Below are 14,909 nucleotides of genomic sequence, written 5' to 3'. Positions count from 1 at the left end.
TGCTCAAGACTCACAAACTGAGATAGATAATTCCAGGGCACTTACCCTGATGAAGCACCACATGGAGATGGCACTCCAGTTTGAGTACATGAATGAGGATAGTGCTAGAAACCTTTGGGTAGCACTTCGTGAATGTTTTAACAAGATTCACAATTTTCCAAACTTAGAAGCATGATAGAATTATCTCTGCTTCTCTAACTTTGACAAAGTTATGGAATATTGTTCGGAAGCTCTCCGCATCAGACATCAATGCATGCCTGTGAAAAACTATCACAGAAGAACAATTAATTGAGAAAACTCTCAATACCTTCCCTGTCTATGCTATGAGGTCCTTTGATTTATTCCGGACTCATGTAAATGCAAGACGGATCACAAATTTCCATTAGCTAATTGGAGCTATGGCATGTGTTGAAAGGCACAGCCACAAACTTTGTGAATGAAAGATATGGTAGGCCTCAAGATGTGTACCATGATCACCATTCAATGGCTAGAAGAAGTCACCATGGATGATATGATCAACATGCACATGAAGGTAATTGCCAAAGTTGGCAAATACATTACCAAAGGAGTCATGACGTTGAGGGTTGGGGTTGGACACCATGGCACCACTTTTGGCCATGGTAACACTATTCCAACGCCAATGGTCCTAGGGACCATTTATATTGAGTCAATACGCCTCAATCAATAGAGCATCCTCTACATTATGTTTTATAGAGTACTTGATCAATGGTGATCAAGACATCGAGTTTAAAGACTTTAAATCTGGCGATGAAGACAAAATGCCGCAGATTTTAATTTAGAATAGTCTTTTATTTTTCCAAGAATTATGTAATGGCAATTATGTTTTAATCAATAAATGACAATTTTGGATTAACACTTTCTCAAGTGGCGCATCCAATGAAGTATGATGTCTAGAAAGGTAATTAAGATAAGTGGTACTTAAGAGAGCCTCGCTCCACCGACATCTCTCTCTACTTCCCTGGTCATATTTGATTGGAGTTACCAAAAAGATTGAGTGACTACAATTTGTCTAAGTTTGATTTTGGATTAGACTTTGGTTAAGAAACTTTGATGTAATCATTTACTATTAATAAAGTGTCGATTCTTTTACTTAATGTTTTGGACATACCTTAATTCGAACTTTATTTGAAAGATATAAAAGCCAATGGTTTTCATGTAGAAACACATTGTGAAAATGGACAAGTGTTCCTTTGCATCACCTCTAATGACTAAGGACATAAACGAGTATTAGTGAAACTTATGTGTCACTCTAGTGGGTTGTATGCAACCACCATTCGAGTCATTGAATCCAACCATGTCATGAGAGATGACTTATGGGATTCCGACACATATAGGCTTTGGCACGGCCGTTTGGGACACCCAGGTCATGATATGATGATCCGTGATACTAAAGACTGCACACGGTCACCTCTTCTTCAGAACGAAGAGAAGTGAGAATCAAAAGTCGATTCAAAGAGAGCATTGCACAACCGCCGAGCCTTGGGGCGCCACAGCCATGCACCACCAGCCTGCCAACGCAGGTGCCGTGATCCCCCTGGGGCAAAATCATGGCTTTGACGCCATGTATGGAGACTTGGCTCCTCTCTCTACTTCTCAAAGTAAATTGTGACATTGTGGCTCAACCAAAACCTTCATTGGTTGATTATAAGGCCAATCTTTAGTTCTGTAAAGCCTGTTTTTTTTTTTTTTAGGATCAAGACCATCCTATGCAAAGGACACTAAAGAAATAATTTCATTCTTACATAAAATCTAAGGGGATTTTGTGGATCGATTCAACCAACTTGAGGACTGCTTAGATGTTTTATAGTGTTGGTTAATGTGTGGACACGCTGGTCACGTGTCGCGCTATCATCCACTCGTAATGCTGCTTATGATAAACTCCTAGCCCAGAACATATGGTTATGGGCTCACTACCCAGATCATCCCATTTAGTCAATTTGGCTTGATAATGCTAGAGAGTTTACATCGAAAATTTTCAATGCTATTGCATATCATTGGGTATTGATATCAAGTATCATATTCCCATGTACACACCCAATTGGTCTCGTGGAAAAGCCACCATTAAAAGACTACGATGGTAGCCCGGACTTGGTAATGCGCACCAATATTTACGCTTGGGTTATGCAATATCGCATGCAGCTATGCTAATTCGTCTACGACTCATAGCAGCCACTCAACTTTTATTTGCGTTACAGCTAGTGACTGGGTTCGAGTCTAATATCTCGTAGCAGTTTATGTGCCAATTGCGCCGCCACAGCGCATCAACATGAGTCATTGCAATGAATGCATATATATATATATATATATATATATATATATATAACATAAGTCTCCAACTATAAGTCCGCTATGTAGAACCCTTGACAGACTATCTCTTTTTTCGCTGGATTTGCGAATTGTCACTTTGATGAGATAGTCTTCCCGTCGTTAGAGGGAGATTAGAACGTCAACGTTCAACAAGAATGACATGAATTGTCATGGTATGTCCCCACTATGTCTCATCTTGATCCCCTAAAAGTGACGAGATCACATATACCTGTTGCAAACATGTCTGCAAAGATTGATGTCCCCACAAAAGGACAAGGTGCCATCCAGAGGAGATGGGTATGGCACCACTATCATGGATGGTGGTATGGTGAAGCCACAAGGTGGCATAATGGTGTCATAGGCCATGGGTTCCGCTAGAGAGCATTGGAGACCCATAGGTTCGATGGATTCTCGCCCTAGGAAGAGAGCGAGTTTGGTCCAACTTGATCCATTGATCATTGATACTCAAAATTAGTCTCATGAGCATATTCTAGATTGTGGTTATGTCCAAGAGACATTGTTGGGGGACCCCTCACTGTTAGAACCAATCCCTGAGAATATAGAGATCTCTACGAATTACACTAGTGTACATGAAGACGTGGAATTATTGGGACCAATGACATTAAACCTTACCCCGTTGAAGAATGCCAACGTACAGAAAATTGGCCTAAATGGAAAGATGCGATCGAGCTTGAATTGGATTCACTAACGAAGAGGGACGATTTCAGCCCTAAGGTGCCAACACCTCCTAACATAAAACCTGTTGACATCAATAAGTCTTCGTTAGATAGCATGATGAGAAAAAGAGATGATAATCGCATCTTATGGCGCAAAGCTTCTCACAAAACTCCCTGTAATCGACCACGAGAAGACATATTCTCTCGTAATGGATGTCATTGCACTCCACTACCTTGTCAGTTTGGTAGTTTCCGAATAACTGAATATACAGCTTATGAATGTGGTCACTACGTATCTCTATGAGGATCTAGATACAGAATATAATGAAGGTTCTTGTGGACTTCATTTACCCAAATCAAGTGGCTCTTAACCACGGAGAGCGTTTGCAATGAAGGTGAAACGCTCATTAAAGTGACTACTTGATTGGGAAGGGATATGATGAACTATGCCCCTGCGTTTTCATGACAAGTTCTGGATTTGCAATTGTCACGGTTTATGTTGATAAACATAATTGGAACCCTTGAGAGTTAAGGGAAACCACTGAACACCTGAAATCCGAGTTTGAGATGAAGGACTTGGGAGAACACGGTTTTGTCTAGATTTAGAACTTGTTTACCGTGTCAATAAATTCTTTGCATTTTGATAAAGTCAAAGATGCACTCCCATGGTCGTCCATAGTCTTGACCCTAAGAGGGATACGTTTCGTCCCAGGGATTTTTGTAATAGGTACATTATTGTACTTAACACAATACGAGACCGGACACCTCAATTGTTATGAACTTGTTGGCTAGATGTAGCCCTGCGCCAACACAACCCCATTGGACTGGTATAAAGACAATCTTTCGTTACTTAAAAATGTATTATAAATATAGGCTTGTTCTATCCCTACAGAGAGAAAAGAATAACGGAAGAATGAGAACGGATCTCATTAGCCCAAGTGGCACCGTCCAAGACGCCGTGATCGGCAAAGCCGCCAGTCACCTATTCTCCTCCCTTACATCAAAACGATGATGATGTTTTGATGGATTTTGCTGATGTAGGGTATCTCTCTGACCCTCACAAAGGTCGCTCCCAAACTGGTTATGTCTTTACCATGAGAAGCACTGTGATATCTTGGAGGTCTACAAAGCAGACCTTTATTGCTACTTCCTCAAATCATGCAGAGATTATCGCTCTACATAAAGCCGTGCGAGAATGCATATGGCTAAGGTCTGTAATTAGACATATTCGAGGAACTTGTGGTTTGAAGTCTACCACAGATGAACCTACATGCATTTATGAGGATAATGCAACTTGTATTGAGCAAATGAAGTTAGGTTTCATCAAGGGCGACAACACCAAACATATATCGCCTAAGTTCTTTTACAATCAGCAACAACAATCACTTCTAAAGATTGAAGTGAATCAAATCCAATCTGAGGATAATGTAGTAGACTTATTCATTAAGTCGTTACCTAAATCCACCTTCGAGAAACATGTGAAGAGCCTCGGATTAAGAAAATTATCCAAACTCCCATGATTGTAGCAATCAGGGGGAGATATTGACATCAGGGGGAGGTATGATGTCTACATGTTCGATCTCGAAGAGTGAAGGACGTGTTGTGCTCTTTTTGTCCTTCGACCAGGGTTATTTTTGTCCCACAAGATTTTTGTTACCTGACAAGGTTTTTAGTGAGACAACGATCAAAGCGTCATCACCAAGTTTGAGCGGCACAAGGGGGAGTGTTGAAGGATATCGACATTGAGTGTGCCTCTTCAAACTAGGGTTTAGTCCTAGAGTTGTAATAGGAGAAGGTTCTAGATTTCCTAGTTATGTTCGGATTCTATTACCTTTTATGTACTCTGTAAATCCCTATATAAAGGGCTCCTATTATCAATAATATGACACACAATTCTCCCATCTATTCTCTCTGCAAATCATATTTTCCTTAAACACTCACAGTATATTATAGTTGAATATATTGCCATGAACATGTAAAAAAATTTTGTTTTTCACAATAAGGTATTCTGATTTTAGTTCTGAAATACCAAGAAAAGATATTTTTCATTTAGATGTTTGTCCTCTTTTGAGGATCTTCCTGCTTCCTTATATGACAATTAAAATTAATATTATCACTTCACAAATGCTGCCTGTATACTTGATTGAGTTATCGGTCTGCTAATCTATCGTGCTCATAGCAGTTTTGATCACCCTAAACTTTACCAACCTTCATGATTAATTTGGTAAGAATATTCCTTTTGCTGCACAAGAAGGCTCAACTGTGAAAATTGCTCTAAAAACCAACATTCAGGTCATTTGGGGTCAGAAATATCAGATGAATAAAAATAAATAATCAATAAAAAACATAGTATGTGAAGCTAGCCTTGACATACACAAGCTCTTGGATATTTTGGAAACGAGTAGTAGCTCTCGGCTGCCTCTAAAAATATAAAAAAGCTTAGCATTAGTAATTTGCCGTATGTGTTAACATTTAAGGGAAATGATTCATGGTGCCTACCACCACCAAGGTTTGTGTATTGTTGAAACGCACTGCATCTGACACTGGTACCACAAATTATGTAGGATCCAAAATTGCACAAGTGGGAAACGTCTTCATTGGTGAGGGGCATAATGCTTTGTCCTTCACATATATAATACAGCCTGCAAACATTTAAAGGATCTCGATCACATTAATTTTGTCAGCCTCCCCCAAGAACTACTCGCCCCAACTTATTAGCTTGATGTACCTTGATGTTTGTTGTTGTTGGCTAGCTCATTCCATAATTACAGCTTCAAATTTTGACTTTTGAGAGTCATCGTTGTCTAACATAATATCAAAGTTTTGGATCGAAGTAGATTATCATGAACTCTCAATTCTCCTAAATGTTTTGTTGGTTTGCAAGGTTGTATAGGGTTATACCCTTTACGTATGCTTGTCTCCTCATCACGAAATCATCTAACTGGTAGTATGGATAGGCTTTACTTTTTGACGAAAATACTGGCATGGTTAGACGGAAAGTTCAGGTACTAAATTGACACGGCCGGCCATCAAAATTAGAAGAACATGGCTACATTTCCAAGGAGTTAATAGTATCAACACCAAAAAACGTACGTGAAGGACTTTTAGTTTGCTATGTAAGCTTGTGACAGATGATTATCGATCCGTGAAGAGCTAGCAGAGTCCCTATCATGGAAAGTTGAGTGTGAACCAACGAAATTATTGTTAATGTGACAAAGCTCTAACCCTGCAACATATCTCTTTTTTCTTCAAATAAACTCAGGTACAGCACCACTAGGACTTGTTTTTCTTTCTTTCTAACCAGAAATTATGTTCACGTGAAACCCCAATAATTCTCATGCACCAGTGGGGTCCTAAAAGCCAGCCCTTCCTCTTTTGTTCTCTTGCCAAACTCCAACCCCCAAGAATCTCTCCCACTCTCTCCCTCCCTCACAAACCCAACCATATATGGTCTTCCTTCCATTTTTGATCTGCACCACCACATTTCCTATATTCATCATCCAAAAATACAATGGCCGATGCAAAACCTATTTTGCAGTTTCTTCTGTTTCTGTTTCTTGTTTGCCTCGGTACTTATGGAAATGGGGTTCAGGGTTTGAGAGAGAAGAACAAGGTGCTCGACCTGCAAGAGTTTCGTTTGAAGCAGCATGGTGGAACTGGAACCAGAACTAGTGCTTGCCTCTCCCAGAAATCAAGTAAGTGTCTCTTGTAGCAAACAGTAAAAGGAACTAGCTCATAGTAAGTACTAATCATGCCAATTCTAATGCCGACCATATATAGCTTTTCTTAGCTTTCTTTTATATATTCTCTCCACTTTGGGATTGTTATACATATATGCAAGATCCTTCTTTATTTTCTTAATTAGGATTTACAAGTGCTTTAGTTCTTTGCGCGCATCTATTAAAGAACTACTAATGGCTCTCTCTCTCTCTCTCTCTCTCTCTCTCTCGCTGTGGAAGTTGGCTAGCTAGGAAGGGCATTCAACTGTTTTTGATATGATTGTCTATCTTGGCTTTACTTTTTGTATGTATCTACAATGGAATAATTTTGAACTGTTGGCTTTTATATGTGCTTTAAAGGCCTCGATCATTACTCTAATAATCAATATCTACCTGCAAAATCTTGGATGTGATCTCTCTGGGTACATGACACTGTTGTGGGTCAATGTACAAACCTGTAGATGATAAACTTATTCCCAACAATCTGTAGGCCTACCTCATCTTCAGCTTCACAGTTTTTTCGAGTAAATTTTAAATTGGATGCTTTCATTTATATTCTTTATAGGAAAGGAAAAAGGTGCGACTATATTGGAAATAAAACACAGAGATTATTGCTCAGCTGGAAAGATCGTTGACTGGAACAAAAAGCAACAGAAACGTTTAATGTTGGATGATCTTCATGTTCGGTTTCTGCAATCCCAATTCCGATATAGGATTTCTGGCATTACTACAAAAGACGATGTATCAGAAGCTCAAATTCCATTAACTTCTGGGGTAAGGCTAGAAACACTAAACTACATCGTAACTGTGGAATTGGGTGGTAGAAATATGACGGTGATTGTAGACACAGGCAGTGACTTGACTTGGGTTCAATGCCAACCTTGTAAATTGTGTTACAAGCAACAAGAACCTCTCTTCAATCCTTCTCAATCTAAATCATACCAATCAGTTTTATGCAACTCAACAAATTGTCAGGCCCTCCAGTTTGCTACTGGGAATTCAGGAGTGTGTGGGAGGAATCCTCAGACCTGTAGCTATGTTGTGAACTATGGTGATGGCTCCTACACTCGGGGTGAGTTTGCTCGAGACCAACTCTACCTTGGAACTACACCAGTGGACAATTTTGTGTTTGGTTGTGGAAGAAACAATAAGGGTCTGTTTGGGGGAGCTTCAGGTTTGATGGGTTTGGGAAGGAGTGATAGTCTCTCAGTGGTTTCTCAAACATCTGGCTTATTTGGTGGGGTTTTCTCTTACTGTTTACCTTCAACAGAAGTCGCAGATTCTGGTTCATTAGTTATGGGTGGGGATTCTTCAATTTACAAGAATTCAACTCCTATTTCTTACACTAGAATGGTTGCAAATCCACAGCTGTCCACCTTCTATTTTCTCAATCTCACCGGTATAAGTATTGGGGGAGTGGCTTTACAAGTTCCTAGTTTTGCAAGCGGTGGGATTCTGATCGATTCTGGGACAGTTATTTCAAGGCTGCCCCCTTCAGTTTACAAGACTATCAAGGCAGAGTTTCTGAAACAGTTTTCCGGGTACCCCCCAGCACCGGGTTTTTCAATTTTGGACACTTGCTTCAACCTTAGTGTATATCAAGAGGTGAACATTCCTACAATGAAGATGCATTTTGAGGGAGATGCAGAGCTGACTGTCGATGTAACCGGAATTTTCTACATGGTGAAGACTGATGCATCCCAGATCTGTTTGGCTCTTGCAAGTCTTTCATACGAAGATGAGGTGGCTATTATTGGGAACTATCAGCAAAGAAACCAAAGGGTTGTATACAATACTAAAGACTCTAAGCTGGGATTTGCAGAAGAATCATGCAGCTTCATATAGAGCTGGAAATTTACAATGATATAGCTCATATAGGTATGTTCATGCAGATACATTCTTCAGGATTAAAGCCAAGCAACCTGTTGGCAACAAATCTTCAGGCTATAGTTCTTAGTTCATATAATGTATAAATAGTTATTGTTAAAATGGGGATATGATATAGAATATATGAATGCTATTTGTGATGTATGAGTGCCTTTGTGTGTAATAAAGATACGACCTGGAGCTGAGGCGGGAAGAGCTATATATTATTTTTTCGTATAATCTGTCACATTTAGGAGTGATTGAGAGAGTAGTTAATGTGGCCACATAAGGTTCACATATGCTCTGCCTGTTGCTTCATATAATGGAAATTGAGTTCTTACACAAGGTTTAAGAACAGCCTGTACTGAAATTTTTAAGTTAATCTTCAAAAATTGTTTGTTGTACAAAGTATTGAAAAGAATTAGTGACAAATGAAATTGTTTCTCTTGTTTCAAACCAGTGTAGAAACTACAGTTGCAACGGATCAATCACTTATAGTAAACAGCTTTTGCAAGAATATTAGAACACAGAACACTAAGAAAAACAAAATAAGTTTGTGTTCACCGTGGAGTTTCTGGAGCGAAGCCAATGTTATTCAATATTGCAAGGGCATAATAAAGCATGGTCTGTGTTTAATCTATTCACTCCCTCTTCGAACTGGTTATATTGCTACTGAAGGGAGGTATAACTGGAGTTATCAAGACGTCTCAACATATAAAAAATTCGGATTATAGATGCACATGACAAACTCGAGGATGAAGGACCTCAAACCAGTAACAAACTATCAGTGAAAAGAGATGCTTGTAAACCTACATTCTGGACTGTGGTAATAATCATACTCTTACTAATTTGGAGAACTTGAAAAAGGCCACCATTCAGAGAAGTAGTTCTGGCATTTAAAGAACCCAATCTCCAGTATCGACAACAGTCACTATAGGTTGATCTTCCTTTCAATTGACTTGTATTCATCCTTAGTTCTGGTCAGATACCATTGACAAGGGAGGCCATTTCAAGATTTTCAGACTCAAGATCATCACCTTTTTTGGTCCTCAACATCTCAGATGGAAGAATAGAGGAGTTCGGATCAGTTCGAGGTATTAAGAAAAGTAGTGCAATTGGCAAAATTCTCAATATGCTCCGAATCAAAATGGCCATCCAAAGATTTTCGAACTGTGTCCGTGTGATATTCAAGATGTGGAGTAAGAGGCCTCCAGCCCAAGTAGATGAGAGAATCCCAACATGATCAATGGACATGAGCAAAGCAAAGAAAGTGCCTTCTATACCCGCAGGGCAGAGTTTTGAACTAAGTACAAGAAGAGGCATCCACTTAAGGCGCCCAATCATCTGAGAAACTGCTTCATCAATCACAACAAAAAGATAGTCTGGTAAACCGAGTTTCAAATTTATGCGCAGCACGAATACCAAGTCTAGCAATCCTGATATACCATAGAGTAACTGAGTCCAGAAAAGCACATCACGGAAAGGGTAACTTTTCAAGAAGTTTTGGTAGAGGAGGACCCCAAAAAGGGAGCCAAGAGCACCAATAGAGAATATGGACCCAACAACCTCCTGCAAAATATTGCATTTAGGAACATCAGATCATAGAACCTACAAACATATCTAAATGCAGCAATTTGGCAGCATGAAATTCGCTTTATAGATATAATTCACAGTACCTTTGAGAAAGTTGGCCCCCCTTTTGCATCTGTGTACCAGTAAAACATTCCTTCACGGACACTCAAGCTCAAAGCAAGTGACAAATACATGTACAAACAAGGCCTCCACACACTGCTGCATTTCAGGGTTGTCCACATAGCCTTTCCAGAATCCAGAAACTTTTCACTGACCTAAATCAAAAGCTTGGTGTGATCACAAGATAAGGCATGGGTAAAGAAAGGTAAATAAAAAGATGTAACCAAATCTCACCCGTCTATGAGAAAAGCTGTGCAAATGGGATTCCCTAAGCATCATCCCAACGAAAATGACCAGCCCCGGAGGAATGCTGAGCAACCCAAACACACCCTGTTGTAGAAGTACAATACTTTCTCATGTTAGAAAAGAAATTTAACTTGATAAAAGGTACAATCAAGGCATGTCTGATATACTGAAAATCTCAGGCATAATCTGGTCCAAACTTAACAGTTGAGAGTTCAAATCAAAGTTCAGTCTAATCTACATCCTGATGAGCCTTGACATATGAAATATATCTCATAGATGAAATATTAAATGTTTGAATTAGAGAATTCATGGTTGAGAATGATCACTGAAACTCATCCTCTGATTGCAGACAAATGAGAAATATATCATTGAATGTTAGGGAATCAAATATCCCTTGCACCATCTAACTATATTAAAACTTCAACAAGCATCGCTAAACATGTCCAAAAATTTAAGCCAAAGGATTACCCTAAAAGCTTGGGCAAAGATATGATCATTGTACACATTCCAACAATGCCAAAGTTTCTACTGTCACAATGTAAGAAGATGGAAAGGAATTTGAGCAGAAGCAAACCTTAGGCCCTAATAGGTGAACAAAAAATCCACTAAGTGAGAATCCCACCAGTGCCCCAACTGAAGAGGTCAGTCCACACAAGCTTTGCATGTCACCAGCAAGGGATGGGTGACTAATACTGTTTTCTGTAACACAAGCATCAATTGTCACATCTGCTATTGCTACTCCAGCACTCCCCACCATCAGGGACAACAGGGACATTGTAAGATCTAATTTCTTGTCCAGTGATAGCACAAGCATGGAGACAACCCCAATTACACCTGGAAAGAGAAAGGAAAAAAAATAAAGCAAAAGAGGGGAATAGCCTTCTGGTAAATAAGCCATCCAACTAATAAGTTTCTATATATTTATATCCGCCAATATTATCAAAAGATACAACATGATCTTATTACCATGCCAATTGTTGTTTTCTTTTATAAACAATTAAGCGAACACACACATAACCTACATCATAGATATAGTGGTCAAGATGCATGTCATCATTAAGTGCTGAACAGCATGAATTATTATCGTTTTTCCTTTTTAAATCTGTCTACTTGACTACTAATCCAGTTTACTCAAAATAAATGTATGTAGTAATAGGGTACCAGATTCTAGAAGATAGTTGAGTAAGCACAAGGAAAGCACTAGTATTTGATAATTTGCACATTTTAAGAAAGAGAGTTCATTAAGCAGAAAACTACTATAGCCTAAGGTCAAGGAACATACAAAGTAGGTGCTACTTAATGAGAAACAAAAGACCTTTCTACTTCAAACAAACGAAAACACTACCATGTGCGCATGTAGCTTTTGTAGGTATAGTTATGGAAGTTAAACCATATTCATTTTGCCAACTTTAATACTACCAACTGCTATTACTCTGCTGGTTCCAAATAACAGTATATGCCTGTTGATGGCCACATCAAATTCAATAGCCTACAAGTTAGGTCATTCAAGTCCTAGCTAAACAGCTTCACATATAAAGACTAAAAGTATCTCCAATAAGATTATGCATTCACCAAAACCTATCCTTAAAAGTTTCCAAGAGATTTACAAATACGCGCTAGTTCCCACATTTTGGGATCTCCTCTTCCCCAAGTAGTCAAGCTCACCCTCCAAAAGAATCAGCTACAAAGCTTTAACATAAATTGAAACTCTAACAGCAGCCAATTTTCAACATAAAGTTTTTTTTTTCTTCACCAGATAAGTCTCTAGTACACCTATTATATCCAAATATAAATATTCACAGGAACTGGTTAGCTAAACTACAAGCACAATGATCTTACAAAAACATAACAAATAAGCAAAGAGAATCCAAAACAGAAAGCAGCTGCTGAAATTAACTGAGTTGGGACATTTACCAGCAAAAACAAAGTAAGGCTTTCTGCGGTACCCAAGAATAGGAAGAGTATCAGTGAAAAGACCCCAAAGTGGTTTAACCATCCATGGAATTTGAATGATCCCCAGGTACACTTGGGCCTCAGAGGGCTGCACTTTCTGCTCATCTTTCAAGTAATACTGTATGCTAATTCTACTCAATCCCATACTCAGACCCTGACTGATACCATAAACTATGACCACGCTGATCACAAAGCTCCAATGCAACTCACTACTGAGCATTTTGAACCAATTTATGGGAGACCATAGCAAATCCCAGAGACCCTGTACAGAAAACTTCTCCTTTTTGTTCTGGGCTTCATGGTGGAGAGCTTCTCTTTCCTGAGAGTCTGCCTCCATTTCCATGGTTCTACTCTTCCTGCAAATATTGACAAAAACAAAAGACACCCAGTTGGTAGAGAACTTCTGCTTGAAGCTAAACCTGTGTGCAATGCACTCCTCGTATCAGAAAACGAGAGAAGTTGCATCTAGTTTGTTTGACTTTGACTTTGACTTTGAATCCCTCTGTATCATGGCCAATGCACGGAGAGAGATGGAAGACAATATTGGACAGACAGTCCCGTTCACCTGGTCACTAGCTGACCAGGGATTATATGGTCAGTGACCATCCGATTGAAATCGGACGGTTGACAGTTCTCTAACTTTTTAAAAGATAAAAGCTGTTAACCGTCCGATTGAAATCGGACGGTCACTGACCATATAATCCTTGGTCAGCTAGTGACCAGGGGAACATCTCTGATTGGACAGAAGCGATTTTAAAAAGTTCAAAATAAAATAGAATTGGACTACTATTAGATTTGCTTACTTAATGGACAATTTTAAGGAATTGTGAGGAACAAATACATCTCAATCACATATATTTAATATAAAAACAGAAATTATAACAACTTAAAACTGTGCATTTATTTTCAGCTGTCAGATTCACTTGTTGCTCACAGTGCCTTAAAAACTGTCCCTTAGGTGAGCATGCCTTTATAAAAATAATACTTGCCTAAAAAAAGGGGTTAAATATTGTTTACTCCCTAAACTTTTATCCAAAAAACACTTCAGTCCCTTGGCTTTTAATTTCACACGTTTACTCCTCGTACTCTCAATTTTGGACCAATAGGTCCATTCCGTTACTCTCCGTCAAAAAACCCCGTTAACTAGATGATGTGGCAATCTCTATCCCATTAAAATGTCTATTATACCCTCAATTCATTTTTTTTTTCTTTTTCTTAATTTTTTTCTCTTTTTTCTTTGTCTGTTTATCTCTTCTTCTTCCACCAGTAACACGCAAACCCAACAGACATCAACCTCGGCACCTCTCTCTCCTTCTTCACAGACTCGATCTTCCTTACTTCCTCACTCTCTTCTTAAATCCCTATCCTCCATTTCTCTTCATTTCTCTTGCTACAGATTTTTCGATGGCGAGGAGATCGTAGCCCTAGATTGGGTGGACGATGACGTTGGGTTGTGGTGAGAAATAGCTACAGATCTACACCCAAAATTGATGCAATCGAAATTGATGCAAAGACGAAATCGAAATTGATGCAGAGACGGAGGATCCACACCACCCTTCACCGACTCCTCCAATGCCGCTATGGATCCACGCCTTAATCCCGACCGCCATCACCGACACCACTGCTTTGCCACCCAAAACCCTGCTCCCCCATCGTTGTAGATCTTCGCTAGTGTTCTTGATCTAGGTTTCAAGAAAAATGAGTCTCCCTTGTGAGAAACACATCTGATTTGTGAAAAATTTGATCTTTTCTGCTGTGTGGGTTCGATTTTTAGTGTTTGTTTGGTTTTTGCTATGTGGGTTTTCTGTGGGGAGGTTTGTGGCGGAGTTCAACGACGGTGGTGTAGAAGTGGAGGAAATCGACGACAGAGGTGTAGAAATTGAGTAAATAGACGGCGGACGTAGAGATGGAGAAGAGGACTGTGGTGATTGGATAGAGGAGAGAGAAGGGTTTGGGTGAGAGATTCTGGCCTTGGAGTTGTCGGGGGTTGGCTTCTTGGGGATAGCTCTGGGAGGTGGAGGTGGAGGTGGAGAAGGGGACGACTGTGGTGATTGAATAGAGGAGAAAGAATGGGTGTAACGTCCCATATCTCAATTTACCCGTTTACTAGTCATTCGGACGGTAAACGACACTTACTTTCACTTTTTACTTAGTTTCGATACTTTTAGTGGCCCTAAAAGTTGACTTTTTGTTCGGGTCAAAATTTGAGAAGTAATGGAGATAGGGATTTTCGGGTTTCGTTTAGATTCGTAATTATTTATTCGAATTGTCGTTTATGGAAGTGTACTTGTGTACAGGACGATATATCGAGCTACCGCTTGACGAAGAAACTCGTTTGCGTGGTCGCCAACCAGTACTGTGAGTGGACGGTTGATTTTGAATATTGATGCATGCATTTATTTCTTAAAGTAATGCTTTATTTAATTAT

General features: G+C 39.4%; 2 protein-coding genes across 3 annotated transcripts; one reads left to right on the top strand and one right to left on the bottom strand.

The window, feature by feature from the left end:
• The first annotated feature begins 6,374 nt into the window (after positions 1–6,374).
• LOC112186698 (aspartyl protease family protein At5g10770) lies at positions 6,375–8,930 on the top strand. The gene is made up of 2 exons (XM_024325199.2): positions 6,375–6,700; positions 7,290–8,930. The coding sequence occupies exons 1-2, from the start codon at positions 6,517–6,519 to the stop codon at positions 8,567–8,569; spliced, it is 1,464 nt and encodes a 487-aa protein (XP_024180967.1). The 5' UTR covers positions 6,375–6,516; the 3' UTR covers positions 8,570–8,930.
• A 430-nt stretch (positions 8,931–9,360) lies between these two features.
• Positions 9,361–13,001, bottom strand: LOC112186696 (probable folate-biopterin transporter 3). Of its 2 annotated transcripts, XM_024325198.2 has the most exons (6): positions 12,443–13,001; positions 11,103–11,362; positions 10,517–10,612; positions 10,267–10,437; positions 10,036–10,159; positions 9,361–9,942 (listed from the first exon to the last, which is right to left on the bottom strand). In XM_024325198.2, exons 1-6 carry the CDS (start codon positions 12,822–12,824, stop codon positions 9,572–9,574), a joined length of 1,404 nt encoding a protein of 467 aa, XP_024180966.1. In that variant the 5' UTR covers positions 12,825–13,001; the 3' UTR covers positions 9,361–9,571. The 2 variants fall into 2 exon arrangements, with proteins under 2 accessions (XP_024180966.1, XP_024180965.1); XM_024325197.2 differs by having other exon boundaries at positions 9,361–10,159; positions 12,443–13,000.
• Positions 13,002–14,909: the final 1,908 nt, after the last annotated feature.

Source organism: Rosa chinensis, chromosome 2 (assembly GCF_002994745.2).
Source record: "Rosa chinensis cultivar Old Blush chromosome 2, RchiOBHm-V2, whole genome shotgun sequence".
In the NCBI taxonomy this organism is placed as follows: Eukaryota; Viridiplantae; Streptophyta; class Magnoliopsida; order Rosales; family Rosaceae; genus Rosa; species Rosa chinensis.
Note: the sequence above shows the minus strand (reverse complement) of the source record. Positions and strands in the feature narration are given on the sequence as shown.